Source organism: Oryzias melastigma, linkage group LG6 (genome assembly GCF_002922805.2).
Source record: "Oryzias melastigma strain HK-1 linkage group LG6, ASM292280v2, whole genome shotgun sequence".
Taxonomy (NCBI): domain Eukaryota; kingdom Metazoa; phylum Chordata; class Actinopteri; order Beloniformes; family Adrianichthyidae; genus Oryzias; species Oryzias melastigma.
In genome coordinates, this window is record NC_050517.1 from 11,347,201 (window position 1) to 11,363,275 (window position 16,075).

General features: G+C 39.6%; 3 protein-coding genes across 8 annotated transcripts in view; 1 reads left to right on the forward strand and 2 right to left on the reverse strand.

Annotated features, from left to right (window-relative positions):
* mon2 (MON2 homolog, regulator of endosome-to-Golgi trafficking) overlaps nt 1-16,075 on the reverse strand; it is a 448,157-nt gene that overhangs the window by 83,909 nt on the left and 348,173 nt on the right. The window lies entirely within an intron of this gene.
* Nucleotides 41-2,666, reverse strand: zgc:194621 (uncharacterized protein LOC795037 homolog). Its single transcript, XM_024282130.2, has 5 exons — nt 2,105-2,666; nt 819-877; nt 654-737; nt 503-579; nt 41-315 (listed from the first exon to the last, which is right to left on the reverse strand). Exons 1-5 carry the CDS (start codon nt 2,497-2,499, stop codon nt 271-273), a joined length of 660 nt encoding a protein of 219 aa, XP_024137898.1. The 5' UTR covers nt 2,500-2,666; the 3' UTR covers nt 41-270.
* The window catches only part of si:ch211-230g15.5 (polyhomeotic-like protein 3), a 32,669-nt gene continuing 22,659 nt past the window's right edge, over nt 6,066-16,075 (forward strand). Inside the window, exons 1-2 of one of the 3 annotated variants that reach the window (XM_024282108.2) lie at nt 6,066-6,955; nt 12,406-12,992. In XM_024282108.2, the coding sequence (XP_024137876.1) occupies nt 12,417-12,992 (576 nt within the window). In that variant the 5' untranslated portion in view covers nt 6,066-6,955; nt 12,406-12,416. Of the gene's footprint in view, nt 6,956-12,401; nt 12,993-16,075 lie in introns of all 3 variants that reach the window. The other 2 variants (XM_024282107.2, XM_036212276.1) reach the window with 2 other exon arrangements.

The window sequence follows — 16,075 nt, forward strand, 5'->3', positions numbered from 1 at the left end:
TCAAAGTGTCTCACTGTGTCTAAATAAAGTTTAAGCATGGTGTGGAAAACAGATTTTATTATTTTATACTCCATGAATGTCATCAATACAAATCACCACATACGTGTATATAAAACACAAAAACACAGCTTACTAATTAACATGTACAAAACAAAAATATATATACATATATGTGATCCTTATAAAGTTATGGACATGAATAATTGTATAGCTGACTACAAATGTTTGATTGGAATGATATGTTTAGCAGATCCAGAGATGAGAGAATGGTCAGCTCGTCAGGACAGATGCTTCCTCCACCACCTGCTTCTTAATCTGAAATAAGAAGCAGATTCGTTTAGTTCATCACAAGAAAAAGAGGAGTGAAGCTGCAGTCTGGTATCGGACTTTTTCCTCCAGCCACTTTACATTTTTGGTACCATTACAGAAGGATTTCCAATGTCTTGTGGAGGTGTGTTTGTTGGGATTAAGACATAAAAAGCTGGAGAGTAAACCAGCAGACCTGTTTCTGTTTCCTCTTGGCTTGCATCATTTCCTGCTGCTGCTTCAGCCGTACTTCCTCCAGACTCATGCAGCCACCTGTGAAGACAATGTGACGGGGTGCAGTCAGAGAGCGGATGAAACCATCAATGAGCTCATCACGGCGCTCTCACCGACACTGCTGGGGTCAATGGACACATAAGTCATTGCTCTGCTGAGACGCAGCTCCTCCAAAGCAGCGAGCTCCGCCTCCGCCTCTGCCCAGCCAATCCCCAAATCATAGAGAGTTCAATGACAACGTCAAAATGACAAAAAAATAAAACTTAAAGGACACTCACTTTTCTGGATCTCCCTTCTCTTCTTTGGGTTTGGTGGAATGACGGTGAAGGCTTTGTTACTGAAACAGAAAATATAAGTATTTAGGGTTGGACCACAACCAAGTGTGTGGCTTGTTTTGGTAATCCACCTTAAAAAAGAAAGAAATAACATCAAATCTGGATGAAAACATGTTTTAATTTTAACTAATATACAGCATTTCGAAGGTTTCATTTCAAAATGGCGACTTTAGTTATAATTTTAGTGACAATTGAACCAATGTTTGGGAATGTCAGGAAAAACCATAGAGATCGTAAAAAGGACTGTCCGACTCAGAAAACAAAAATAAAATTTAAAAAAAAAGATAATTCTTCCAACAACACAGAAATGAAGAATAACTTTCTGCACCTTATTCATACTACGTCATCTATAATAAAACATCACAATTTTAGGGAAAATAAAAGGAAATAGGGATTATCATTATAATTTATTCTAGTTTAGCATGACTTTGACACATGTGGTTTAGATGTTGTCTATTTAAGGGCGCTCCACAGCCACATTTACACTGCAGATGTCATCGCTGTGTAGACTTAAAAAGCTCAGTTTCTGAACCAGGTGAACCATGATGATGATGATGATGATGATGATGATGAGTTTGTAAGACTATTGAAAACTTCCTTTATAGTTGTTAAAAATGCTCAAAGATCAAAACAGACAATCAGACAATATGAGGACACTTTCCCTTTTTAGCAAAGAGTTGAGTTTAAATATCTGGAAATCAATAAGAGTGCAGACAGAAACAACCCATCACCAGAGGAGTTATGCAGACGTTTGTTGAAAACTTTAAAGATGAATGAATGAATGTTGGCCTGCAGGTCTGTCATGTCAGTGGGTGGTAAACGTGTGGGATTAACCCTGCAGCAGATGGCCTCACACAGCAGGACTGGACCTGCCTTTGCCTCAGGGCGCTCACCCAGTCAGAATGAACTGTACAGGCAGAGTGCTGCTGTCTCAGTAAAGTTCATTTTCATTCAAACATGGAGTCTATACCTGATCAGGTTCACTGCAACGCAAAAGACATATATGCTGGAGATGTTTGAAATATGTCTGTGGAGCAATTAGCAACACACAAACACATCAGTTTAAGCTTTAACTGTGAGGAGAAATGACAATATCTTTAAGTAAATTTAATGCGTAATTTTAGTCCTGAGAACTTTCTATTATTTTTGCTCAGACAGCAGAGAATACATGAGGTGAAATCACAGCTCGATGTTTAACTCAATCCCTGCACCTGTCCTCACACCCTCACCTCTGAACCGGCAGCTTTGCCTCTCTGACGCCCTTCTGCTCCTTCTGACGTGGGCACGCGCTCGTGGCAGCGCCCTGTCTCACGGTGCTGGTCGCCCTGCGCGCGTCCGGGTTGGTTCTGGACCCGTTCTCTGTGGGTTTGGGAGCGGTGGACCTGGTTCTCCTTTCGCAGCTCGGCCTGACCTCCTCCCTCCTGCTGGCGGCCTTGTCGCTCCTGCCGCGCGGCAGCTGCTGCGCGCTCCTCGGGCAGCTCGACGCGCGGGTTTTACGCACAGCGGCCGCTTTGGGTTCACTTTCTGCGGCGCCGGCGCGTGTTGCTCTTCCCGGTTTGTGTCTGTCTGTGGTTTTCTTGGCTGCTTCCACTGGCTTGGGCTTGATAACCTTGGTAGATGGCATGATTCTCTCAAGGCGCAGCTTCGGGCTCAGATTCGCAGCAAGGACGCGTCATCTTCATCATCTGATCCAACTATTAACGCAGTTTGAAGATTAAAGACGGAAAACCTCAACTTTTCCTTTCCAGGGATCTGGTTGTTAGGGAGCCTGTGCCCTAGCAACCACTGAACAAAGTTTGCCCGATAAAAGCGGAGCTTCTGGTTTAGACTTTCAAATTAAATGTTCTTGACCTACTTAAAAAAAACAACAACAAATCAATCAAAACTTTACATTTGATTGATTTAACTATTAAGCATCACAGAACAAACGAAAATTGATAGAAAAGATGTATTTTTGGTCCATTTAATCACATAATATATACATAATTCCCTTATGAAAATATAAAAACGTGTAATAAAAAATTAAACACCACAAAAACAAGATTGGAAAATTTGTCGTATTTTTTTACTTGCAGAATTTCGTGTTTTTAGTTTAATTCCGCAGATCAGATCATCTAGAAATGTTATTCTAAATATGTTTGTGGCTTTGGATGAAGATTTTATCTCGAAAATCTCCATAAATTTCTGCTTTTCTTTTTGTTCCTCTTTTGTGTTTTTCTATCCATCCATTATAAAACTTGTGTAGCTTTTAGGTTCGTTCCCATACTGCAGGAGTGTCAAACTCAATCATACCAAAACACACCTTAGGTCGCGGGTCGAACAGGATAAACATTTATTCAACACTCTAAAACTACATTTTTAAAACTTTAAAACAGTAACTTTTTAACATGAACTATAGCGAACTATGTTAGCGGGAATGCTGTAAGCTGAATGTGGCCACTGAAGCTGATAGCTGAAAACGCTGAAGCTGATAGCTGAAAACGCTGAAGCTGATAGCTGAAAACGCTGAAGCTGATAGCCAGCTAAAATATTAGCTAAATGCCAAACTAGCCTAAAAAACTTAGGTTAGCTAAAACAGCTAGCATGTAGCTGAAAAAATAGCTAAACTTCAAAATAGCCTCATAGCCTGGAACTTAAAAACAACAAAAAAGCATAATTTAGCCAAACAGCTAGCATGTAGCTTAAAAGAGCTAATCTACAAAATAGTCTAAAAAATCTTAGTATCTTAGTAAATGCCAAAAATAGTCAAAAAATCCACCAGAATGCCAATTTTTAACATTTTAAAACACAATAATAAAAAGTCAGGAATATTATTCCAGAATAAATCAACTTAAACCTTAAATAACTTTCAATATTTTACTCTCCATAAAAATATATTTTGTCAAAATTATACTAGTTAAAAATAAGCACAAGATAACATCAGATCATTAATAATAATAAAATAAAATGATATGGAGGGCCGGATAGAATTACCTGGAGGGCCGGATCCGGCCCCCGGGCCTTGACTTTGACACATGCCAAACGGGATCTCTGGGTTGCTGGAGCCTATCCAGATGAAGGCTGAAGGCAGAGTACACCTTCACCACAAACAACCACACAAATCAACAATTTATTCCTTTAAGCTTGTTTTGGAACCAGAGAAAACCCAGCATGCACCAGGAGAACACGCAAACTCCTCCCAGAAAGAACCTGCTGGGATTTGAACCAGGGACAGAAGAGTGATAACCGCTGCACCAGAGCTGAGGGGGGTTTGTTTTGGTCACTACAATCTTTTTAAATTTAAAACAGTATGATTTGAAATAAACAGCAGTAGCAGAGGGCGTAATCAGTGGTCTCCACACTTTTTTAACACATATTTGTTCAGATGTGCTGAAATGGAACCAGAATTCCAGTAGAATCACATAAACCAAAAATCCCTGTAAGTGTAAAATTAAAAATATATTATAAAACTAAACAACAGAATGATCCGATTCTCTCACCAGTGTCAGCCCCCGAGCCTGTTGCCTGACAGATCAGTCTTGTATAAAAGCTGCTGCCATCTGAGTTCCATTCTTTTATTTTGAAAACAAAGCTTGGTGCTTCCTGCGTGAGGGAGCTCCTGCAGATTACCCTGCGTGACGCAGCAGTGTTTGTCCGTGCGCCTGTCCGTCCAATGACAGAGGCTCATCGGATTACTGACACGCGAATCTGCCCGGGTCACGTGACCAAACTCCTCCTGACAAGAGAACAGGTAACAATTTAGCACCACAGAGAGGAATATTTTTATGAGTTTAGGTCTATTCTATGTGATAATTAATTCCAATCTGCATGTTATTATTATATCTTAAGAGTTAATATTTCCAGTTTCAGCCTTTTTCCTGTTTTCCAGGCAGCTTTTAGTCACAGTTTCTCTATGAAGAACTTATTAAATGCTGAAAAAAAGACACTTTGCAGCCAGGAATCTAATTAAAACGCTTATGAGTCCAATAAAACTGCAGAATCTAACACCAATACTCCAGAAATAAATCGCATGAGTATGTTTGTTAAAATACGTTTAAATAAAAGACAATTGAGTCAAACAGAAATTCAAACAACTAAACACCTGTTTGAGCTGGAATATATTGAAGACACAAATGGAAGATAGACGGTATTCTGCATCTAAAAGCAAAGTTTTTTTTTCTGATCATCACTAGCTCTGTGGAGAAATTGAGTGTTGGTGTTAGACTGAGGACGATGCAGCCTTCAGGGCCACCGTACTGGAGGGAGTAGTCCGCATTGTGCTTACGTCAGCATGTTTCCACCTGCTCGTTTTCGTGGGTATGGGAGGGGCTGCTGCAGACAGAGCAGGTTTTTAGAGGATTACTCTTAAATGCATCAACGGATCAAAATGCCGTTTTGGGGTTCTTTATAGTGAGGAATGAACAGTAGAATGCATTTAAAACCTCAAAAACGTCACAAATTTAACTTTTTAACATAATTAAGAACTAGATATATAGCATTACCTGTGATAATGCTAGTGGAAAAGCTGTAAGCTGAATTTGGCCGCTGAAGATGCTGAAATTGATAGCTGAAACCGCTGAAGCTGCAGCTAAAATATTTTTTTAAATTAGCCTAACAACAACATCAAAAAGCTTAGGTTAGCATGTAGCTGAAAAAAATAGCTAGACTTCAAAATATCCTAAAAAATGTAAAAAAAACCTTAATTAGCCAAAACAGCCAGCATGTAGCTAAAATATTAGCTAAACTCCAAAACAGCCTAAAAAACTTGAAAAGAAAAGTTTAAATTAGCCCAAACATTTAGTATGTTCCTAAAATATTAGCTAAACTCAAAACAGCCTAAAAAACATTAAATAGCCTAAATTAGCCAAAACAGCTAGCATGTAAAAATTAGCTAAGCTCCAAAACAGCCTTAAAAAATGTATCTATAAAAAATGTTAAAAATTCCAAAAAGCTAGCAGAATGACAGTTATTAAAACTGTAACTTTTTAAGATAATTATGAATAATAAAAAAGCAGGAATATTATTCCAGAATAAATCAATTTAAACCTTAAATAACTTTCAATATTTTACTCTCCATAAAAATGTATTCTGTCAAAATTATACAAGTTAGAAATAAGAACAAGATAACATCGAGTCATTAATAACAATAAAATAAAATGATATGGAGGGCCGGATACAATTATCTGGAGGGCCAGATCCGGCCCCCGGGCCTTGACTTAAACGCATTTACATAGATCTTTGAATAGATTCAACTTCATGATGATTTCATAAACTGTCTTGACAGTTATCTAAACGTTCATCTCGACATTTACATGAGGTACAGCGGAGCAGGTACTGGATCGGAACCAGCTGTGTGCAGATGTGCTTCCGGTTCTAACACCGGGTCAGTCGAACCTTCGCGCCTCTCCGACCAATCAGAGCAGCAGGTAAATGTCAGCTGCTGTTGCGTTAGTGTGAGTCTGGCCCCGCAGAGATGCGGTGCTGTCCGCAACAGCCGGCGGGTCTGTCGTGCGTGGTCTGCCCCCTCACAGCTGCTGCGTGAGTCCGCGGTGCGGTGCGGTCCTCCCGGGCTGTGCGTGGTGCTGTCTCGCTTCTCTCTCGCTTCCAGCGCCTTCACCGCCTCTCCGGCAGCGGACTGAGCAGGCCCCTCGCAGCCGCCCCACGGTGGCCCCTCGCCGGACTGATTCCCGCCGCGGCCCCGGCAGGTGAAACGGCGGAACCGCCGCCCGGATCCTCCCGCACGGGCAGGGTCGCGGATTCACGCAGCGCTCCGCGGGGGAAGCCTGCGCTGTGATGACAAACCCAGCAAAGTGCGACACGCACAAACCCCAGCGGGCCTGCTCTGCGTCGCCACTCGGCTGTAATGCCTCTCCGGGGGGCTTCAGGGGGCAGATCGTAGGTGAGGCGGCGGGACTTATTGTGTGAGGAAGGCGGCGGCCGCGGCGCTCTCAGACGAGGAAGTGAGGCTTCATACACGCCCATCGGAGCCAGCTCACACGCAGCCGGAGCGCGCGTCCCGCACCGCCGCAGACCTCTCCAACATGCGCTCGCCTGCGGATGGACGCCAGCAGGAGTAGCACCGACAACCCCGCGTTCAGCAGGTAGGGCTTCTGGGGGCTTTACGCAGCGCGCGGGGACGCCCGCCGCTGTTTCCACCGCGCGACCTCTCCAGCGCGCAGGCCCGTCTCCATCTTCTCTATCGTGCGTGATCTCTGGCCTAACTGTCAACCGCGCGAGACGCTCGCGAGCATCTGCCCAGCACGCACGAGTGACAGGCCGCGAGCCAGATGTTCCAGCATCTGGCTCGCGGCACCTGCTGCGCGGGGAGGATGCGGGAACGCTCCCCGCGCTGCAGCCAGACACAACGACACCTTTAGGCCCGTTACCCCCCTCTGCAGGGAGAGCCTCTGAAGGGGCAACAAGCAGCAGAAAGTTCAGGCAACGCAAACGCTTTCAGGAAGAACGCTTTAAAACATATCTTTGGGGAGAATTTAACATTTTTGCACATTTTCAACAGTTTTGGGGAAGTTTTCTAACATTTAAACGTGCAGCTCTGACACCATAATATCAAAGCTTGCAATAATTTACAAACTGGTCAAAACTGCTTCAGTCAATTCTTATTTTTATTTTAAACTAAAAAGACAAAACCTGTTTGATTCATGTCTGCTTTTGTGGAAAAACAACATTAACATCTTCAGGTCTTTCTCTGTGCATCAGATTACCGTACATGCATTTCAACAGTAGAGCTGCTTCTTTTGAAGAAAAAAGCTGTTTTCCTCAAACTATGTTCAAAGCACTGAACCTTCCGGAGATGAGCCTGTTTATATCATCTATAGAGCTGCCACGAGTAGTCAAATAATCAACTATTAAAATAGTCGACAACTAATTTAATAGTTACTTTATATTATATGGGGTCAAAGTAAAGATGAAAAAGCTTTGAGTGTCACTATAGTGTGAATGTTTAGTAATCATTCACACTCTTCTCTTGCTCCTTTTTGACACATAAAATCTCAATCACATTTTCAGAAATCTTGGTATCAAAACATTCAGCTCGTTCAGGATGTTAATGCTTGTATTTTTGGTATTCATAAACTTTATAATTTTTTTTAAGTATTGAGCAAAATATGAACAATAGTAAATGAATAAGAACATCTTTAAATTTCAAAATTTTAGCCACAAGTCTTTAAATAGATTCACAGTCTATGTTTTAATCTTATATAGTAATTCAAAAAAATTGGAGTTTATCTAAAATTTTAGCAACATGCTAATATTTTTGGCTAATTTGTTATCTACTGAGGTTTTATAGGCTAATTTAAAGTTTAGCTTCTATTTAGCAACAAGTTAAAGTTTTACTAATTTAGTTTATTGAAAAATTTGAGGCTTTTTGTTGGAGTTTAGCTACTATTTGAGCAATGTGCTAGCTTTTTGGCTAATTTGTCATCTGCTGGGGTTTTCTATGCTAATTTAGAGTTTAACTTCTACTTTAGCAACATGCTAACGTTTTGACTAATTTTGTTTACTTTTTAGGCTGTTTTGAAGTTTAGCTAGTATTTAAGCAACAAGCTAGATTTTCTGGCTAATTTGACATCTACTGAGTTTTTTGGGCCAATTTGAAGTTTAGCTCATCATATTTAAGCAACACACTAAATATTTCGGCAAAATTGGCATGTATTAGGCAATTTTCAGCAATTTTACTACAAAATTTTAAGAAATGTATGTCAACTTCAGCGCTCTTTCATAGTTCTTTAACAGAATTTCCAGTCTTTTAGCAAATTTTACATTTTGTAAATAGCTTTTGCATTTTCAGTAAATCTCTTCAGCAATTAAAATAAATTGTGTCATCATTTTCAGCAAAAAGCTTCAGCATCTTCAGCGACTACTTTCTAGTTTAATAAACTATCATCTTCATTGTTTTTATTTTTAGTTAGTTTAAAGCTAATGATGGTTTAGATGTGTGCTTTACATCCACTTTTGTTCATTAGTTGACTAATGGGAAAAATAATCAGTGATTAGTCAACTATTAAAATAATTGTTCATGGCAACACTAATACATATTATATGTACTTTTGGAATTTTTATGTTTGTTTTTTTTTCAATAAAGTGTCTCCTTTTTGATAAACTATATTAAACTAAAGAAATGTGTCATCTCTAATCAGACATTTAGTAAAATTTCCCGAACCGCTCTGCTCACCAGAAACATCAGTTCCCACCTCCACCTATAGGTGGTAGTAGCTGAAAAATGCCCCATAGTTTTTCTTAACTCTCTTTGAATAAATGACTCCTTTTTGGAGTTTTGAAAAAGTCTAAATCTTTATTTTCTGAACTGTTGTATTTAATAACTGTGTTTTCTTTGTTGACTTCTTCTTTTCTTCAATCAACTTTGTGGCCCATTATTTGTATTAAACTACAAAACAGTCAAGAGCTCAAATAATAAGATATGGATGTATTTTTATAGTTTCATGTTAGATTATTTTTGGACTAGAGTCACACATTTTTCATTTTTTGTGGGTAGATAAAATTATATTTATTATTTTGTTTGTCATTTTTTACTATTATTTTTTCTGCTAAGATGTTGAATTCACTCCAATGAATCAGGTTTGCTCAAATGATTTAACCATATTTTTATGAAATAATTATATTTCCTATATTTCAAGTAAATGCTTTGACTTTTTGCAGTGTATTGTTGGGCTGAATTAAATCAGGACTACCACAAGAAAGAGTTTGGTGTGGCCTGCTGAACATTTAACTGTTCCTGCCCAGCTCCCTTCTAAACATGCGGCAGCTCCACTGATTTTTGCACCATTTGCTTTGGTTTGGTGATGATCGTCGCTGCTGCTTACTAAATGCTGAACCCTCCAGTCAGAAAGGGGAACTCTTAATCTGAACTATTTGTTAATGTTTATTTTTAAGCACAGGCTCCATCCATTTTCTATAGTCGCTGAATCGCTTTCAGGATCATGGTGTTGCTGGAGCCTATCCCAAATATTGTTGTTGAAGGTTTAGGATGGTTCATCAGTCCATCACAGAGTCAAACAGACACAGTCTCACACTCACACCAGGAAGGATTTATAGTCCCAAATGAAGTTGTTGTTGTTAACTTTTCGGCATATCCCTTCAGGGGTCACCGGCAGTGAATCAGCTTTAACCAATCTGCATGTTTGGTTTGGCAGAGAGTTTTACGGCGGATGCACTTCCTGACACAACTCTGTATTTAATCTGGGCTGGGGACTGGCACACGGAAAAAAACATTGCTTTAAAGATCCTCCTTAAAAATTGTGGATTCATTGAACTTTGAACATGATAAATATCGCTTGTTTTGACGGAGGAGAAGAGTATAGTTGGTGAGAAGTTCTGCAGAGGAGCTTCTGGACCAGCTTTAGGGCCCAATATAGACCATGTTCACTCTGTTGGATCTAATCGGAGCCAGAAGTCTCTCCTTAGTGGGTTTATGATGAAGATTTAAGATGTTTAGAAGACAAATGTGGGAGACAGTGATTGGAAAATATGAAGTGAGGTCTCTAAGGGATCAATCAATGCAGAAGATCCCCTCTGCTCTTCAAACAGAAACATTTGTCATTCGTCATTAGTCAATAGCGTCCCCGTCTTTCTCAATAGTGGCTTTGATGTTTGACATTGTCTCCTTTGCCAAAGTGAAGCAGCAGGTTTGATCCTGGAAACTTTTCCTGGTTATAGATGGCTCACTGTGTCAGCTTCCTTTGAAAGAAGCTGCAGAAGCCGAAGAGTTCAGAAAGATTTCTGAGGTTTGGATGAAGGAAACAGACTCTGATCGTGCATCGCTTTCTCCTGAGCTCTACACATTTGATGTAAACTGTTTTCTGTCCCTCGTTTCTTTTTAGGGCAGAAGTAGAATCTTTTGCATGAAACTTTAATTGTTGTTCAGCTCTGAAAACGTTCAGACCGCTCCGACTCCTGCAGTTCCTGAAGCTCTTCCTTGTCAATCAGGCACATTTGCTCAGTGTGCAGTGAAATGGTCATCCTGTGTAGTTACATACAGCACAGATGATGTTTGATTTAAGGGAAACCCAACAGAAATGTCTGCTGTTGTTTACTATTACCAGAAAACAAAGTTTCATCTGCATGAAACTTAAAAAATAAACGTAAAAGTGAACCCACATTTCCTGGTTTTCCTCCTCACAAAAGTTAACAAAAAATGATTGTAGTTTCAATTGTCGTTGGAGGGATGTAGGAGAGGGAAAATATTTACAGAGTGTGTGGCCCTGCAGCAAACCGCGGAGCTGTTCAGGGTACACTCCGCCTTCACCCAACAGTAGCCGGGACAGGCTCCGGTAACCCCCCGACCCCGAAAGGAATACCGCGGGTTAGGATATGGGAGGAAACAGTGACAGGGAGACACCCGTCAGCTTCTAACCGCTCACCGTGACTGCAGGCTGAAACATGCAGCTGCACATACGTGTACAGTAACGGAGCTTCAAGTGTTTGTCATCGTCAGGCACGCTTGTTACTTTTATGGAGAGTAAAACATTGAAAGATATTTAAGGTTTAAGTTGATTTATTCTGGAATAATATTCCTGACTTTTTATTATACATAATTATGTTAAAAAGTTACAGTTTTAAAGATTTAAAAATTTGCATTCTGTTAACTTTTCGGACTATTACTACTTACTACTAAGACTTTTTAGGCTATTTTGGACTTTAGCTAGTATTTCAACTAGATGCTAGCTGTTTTTTAAAGGCTAATTTAGCATTTAGCTAATATTTTAGTAGCGATCAACTTAAGCAATTTCAGGTATCAGCTTCAGTGTTTTCAGTTATCAATTTCAGCATCATCAGCAGCCAAATTCAGCTCACAGCAGAACAATGTTTCCAATGTTAATGATCTGAACATTTTAGTTAGAGAATCCATGTAACACTGGATGATATTAACAATCTCATTATTTCACTGATACATTTACAGTATGTGAACTGGATCAGATTAATATAAATATATTCAGAACATATAGTAGATTATTAATGTATTTCTAATCAAATGTGTATAAATGTGTAAACTTCAAATTGAATAGAATTGAGTTGAGTGGATCAAACAAATCAAACAAATCTGAATTGAATTGATCCAGGCTCTGGTGATTTGAATTGAATCGCTTCTGGAAATTATCATCGATACCTGGCCCAGCTGGAAGTACATTGATAAATGACAAAAGAAGTCAATGACTAAAGAAAGTTTTCATTGTATTATGGGATGTAGCAGACTCTCAAAAACAAAGAATAATCTAATTTCACAAAACTTTAAATTTTTTTCAATGTATCTTATTGTGATCATTGATTTTTTTTACAGTTGTTTTTATTAGTACTTCATAAATTCTTTTGAGTTAAAAATTTAGATGAGGCTGTCAGAGTTTGGTGAGTTCATAGAGAAGATAGTGACAGTTAAAAACTATACACAGTTTCACAAACAGATGAATCAGCAACATTTACGTTTAGCTGCAAGTCATGTTTGAGCCTTCATCATTTTTTAAAATAAACATGTTCCAAAGTGTAAATAACTAATGATGACCGTGTGTGTCTCAGTCAGCTCCAGCATTGATGATGGACCAGGAGCTGCAGATCCAATCAGAACAGGCCACCAATGGAGCCAGCCCTCAGGCCAAAGCCGACCCCTCCACGCCTGCAACCCCGACCCCTCCTCGCCTCACCCCCAACCCCATGCTCCTGGACTCCCCCGCACCCATGCTGACCCCCATCACCTCCTCCCCTCCGCCCCCCCTCACCCCTGCTCCCTCCCTCTCCGCAGCCCACAGACCAAAGACGGCGGCCGGCGCTCTGTCGCCCCACGTTCTCGTCCCAGCCCCGCCCAAGCTCACCTCCACCACCACCCCCACCCTGCGGACGTACTCTCGCCCCATCCTCCCCTCCCCGGCGACTACATCCAAAACATCGCCCTCTGCGCAGACATCCACCTCCCCTCTTCTCCCTCCGTCCTCCTCCTCTTCTTCTGCTGTGACAGCCACGTCTTCATCCCCGCTCTCCTCATCCTCATCTTCTCTCAGCAACACCTCAACCAAGACCTCCACCAGCATGACCAACGGGAGCTCCAGACCTGCAAACACGTCCACGCCCATCACACCCTTCCACACACCAGCCAGTCCACCTGGCAGACAGGTAAGAGCAGAAGTTTAGGCTGTTTGCACGGTTCTGCTCAGAACCGGACTTCACACCGGAGAAATCATCAACACTTTAACTTCAGACATACACAAAAGAATTTAACATTAGAAACATATAATACAAATACATTTTACTACCAGAAGAAACTTTTCTAGAAATCGGAATAGTTCCTGCTCTGAATTCAATTCTGCTTTAATAACTGTGATTGGTCCTTTTAGTAGTTTTTTAAATAAAAAGATGACCGGAATATATTTTACTTTTTTAAGAAAGTAACTTTTCATGTACAATCTAAGTTTAAAGGAGAAATCTAGTACAAGTATGTGATGAATTTCTTCGGCAAATACTGCATGTGCTGAAGAGAGGTGGCTTCACTATATGCTACTTCAGTTCCAGCTACAACAAAAACAACAGTAAAGAAATCAAACCGTTTTACAAAATTGAACACATTTTCGTAGTTTTCTTAAGCTGCACTCTTGTTAAAGCGTGTGAGAGTCAAATACTGTACTAAATGTTTCAAGCATGAATATTTAATCATTTTGTTGTCTTTTTTTTACTTTCCAAACAAGAGCTGCGTCAAACTGAAAAACCTCAAATTTTCGGAACTTAGCATTTAAGCTACTTTCTAGCTGTTAAAGCTCATTTAGGCTTTTTTGTTTAGTTTTTAAGCTGTTTTGGACCTTAGCTAATATTTAGCCACATGGCAGCTGTTTAAGCTAATTAAACTTTTTTTGTTTGTTTTTTAGGCTATTTTGGAGTTTAGCTATTATTTAAGCTACATGCTAGCTGTTTTGGTTAATTTAGGCCTTTTTCAAAAGTTTTTTTTGCTATTTTGGAGTTCAGCTAATATTTTAGTTAAATCAAGATCTTTTGGATAATTTAGGCCTTTTTTATTTATTTTTTTTCTATTTTGGAGTTAGTCTAATATTTACACGCTAGTTGTTTAGAATAGTTAAGGGTCTTTTCAGTTTTTTTTAGGCAATTTAGAAGTTTAGCTATTTTTTCAGCTACATGCTAAACTAAGTTGTTTTTTTTTAGTTTTTTAGGCTACTTTGGCATTTAGCTAATATTTTAGTGGCTATTAGCTTCAGTATTTTTTCAGCCATCAGTTTTAGCATTTTTCAGCGATCAGCACTCGCATATTCATCTTACAACATTCACACTAGCATTATCACAGGTAATGTTATATGTCTACTTTACTATTATGTTAAAAAGTAACGGTTTTAAAGCTTTAAAAAATTAGTTTTTGAGTGTTCAATAAATGTTTATCCTGTTCGGTTTGCGACCTAAGGTGTGTTTTGGATTGGACCCCTGTGTGATTGAGTCTGACACCCCTGATGGACACGATCGACGTCGTTCCAGTAGATTCTGAAGGAGAAAAGCCGCTTTTTTCCTTCAGAATCTACTGGAATTACGTTGATGGTGTTACTGTTGAGAAGTTACAGTAAGTTTAAGATTTTGGGTTTAAGTGTCTGGTGTTAAAGGGTTAAACTGTACCACCATATCCAGCTCTGAGGTGGAAACATGTCAGTAAAGAAGTCTTCCTTGCAGATGAAGGCGGAGCTGACAGCAGCTCGAGTCTGTCTGGGTCAGTGTCTGTTTGGGGTTACCGTTTCCTCTGTGCCGTCTTTCATCTGAGAGCCTGTCACATCTCCAGCCCCAGACGGTTTACTCTGTGAATCTACATCACAGATGAACTTTGAGCTGCACTCACACATGCTTTATCGTAATATGGAGCGGAGGGGTTGAGAGTCGGGTGGTTTTTATGTAAATTCAGAGTGATGGAGTCAAATGTAGCCACTCAGCTTTGACATGAGGATATTGTATTGAAATGAACCGCGGAATGGATCACTTCTTCCCTGCTGACTGTTAGAGAAAACTGACTGGAATTAACAGGAAGATTCTCATGTTTCAGATGTTTAAACAGATTTACTTTGACATCAGAGCAGAGAATTTAGTCCAAAACCTCTTGTGATTACCCATACTTGACAAAAGGAGTAGAGAAGTGCTCCCATAAATCTCTGTGAGTACTTAGAGGTTTGACTTGACACTGGATTTACAGTTAAATCGCTTCAAGTCCCACTCAAATCTTATTTTAAACTGTTATGAACATGTCTTAGTGGTCTTTTACTTATGGCGATGCCGTTTTTAGCCAAGTTAAAAAAAAACGGATTTTCTAGATCATAGTTTCTACGAGCGGCAGGAGTTCATTGGAAATTCATCTCTGAGTTGACTGTTTCCCATCATCCCTTTGTTTACATGTTCTGCTAGCTTACAGCCCCTCACACCCCCAACCTAACATTAGCGGTGCAACAAAAAGTGATCAATATCAGAGCTATCAGCTGTACAGTTTTATCCAGATTCCAGCTCAGACGAGGAAAACAAAGACGTTCTTGGATCTATTTCTGTGAGTGGATGATCAGAATGGAGCGGAGCAGGGAGCTCTGTGTCAAACTTACCTGATTCACACCAATTTGAATAAAGAAACACTCAGAACCGCATTTTTAATCTTAGTGTTCTTAATATATGTCCTCCATCATGACATACATGCTACAAGAACATGTTCAAAACACTTTTTTTATTGGAATGGGTCTTTAAAAAATGGTTTCTCAAATATCAGTAGATGTTTGCCCTGGTGTGAGGATTTAAACAAATCTACAGCGTCAACTATTTCTAGAAAAGCTCCCAGCAATAAACTTGCCTTTAAAAAAACAGATTTTGAATGGGATAAAATGTATTTGTCCATTTGTCATTAACCCTAGAGCACTATCACCGGGTTTTACATGATTTTCATTTTTTGTTTTTCTGAGTGTCATGGGTCTCTGGGTAAAGTCTCACATGCTCCAGGAATGGGTGGACCAAAGGCCAAGTCTCCAGTATCTTTATTTATTTTTTTAAAATAATTTTTTCTTCTCAATTTCCTAATTTTTCAGTAATTTTCCAGCACGCTTTTAGGGTTTTTCTACGTTTTTATTTTTAATTTTCTTACATAAACCATAGAAAACTACTCTAATTTATCATCTATTTTTTATGAAAAAAACTTTTTATTGGGTATATTATACCGGGTAAAAATTACCCAGCAA

Coding starts and splice junctions, on each gene's coding strand:
- zgc:194621 (XM_024282130.2), bottom strand. CDS start 2,499: ATGCCATCTACCAAGGTTATCAAGCCCAAGCCAGTGGAAGCAGCCAAG. Junction 878..2,104: donor GCAAAGCTGCCGGTTCAGAG/GTGAGGGTGTGA, acceptor TTTCTGTTTCAG/TAACAAAGCCTTCACCGTCA. Junction 738..818: donor GAGAAGGGAGATCCAGAAAA/GTGAGTGTCCTT, acceptor TTGGCTGGGCAG/AGGCGGAGGCGGAGCTCGCT.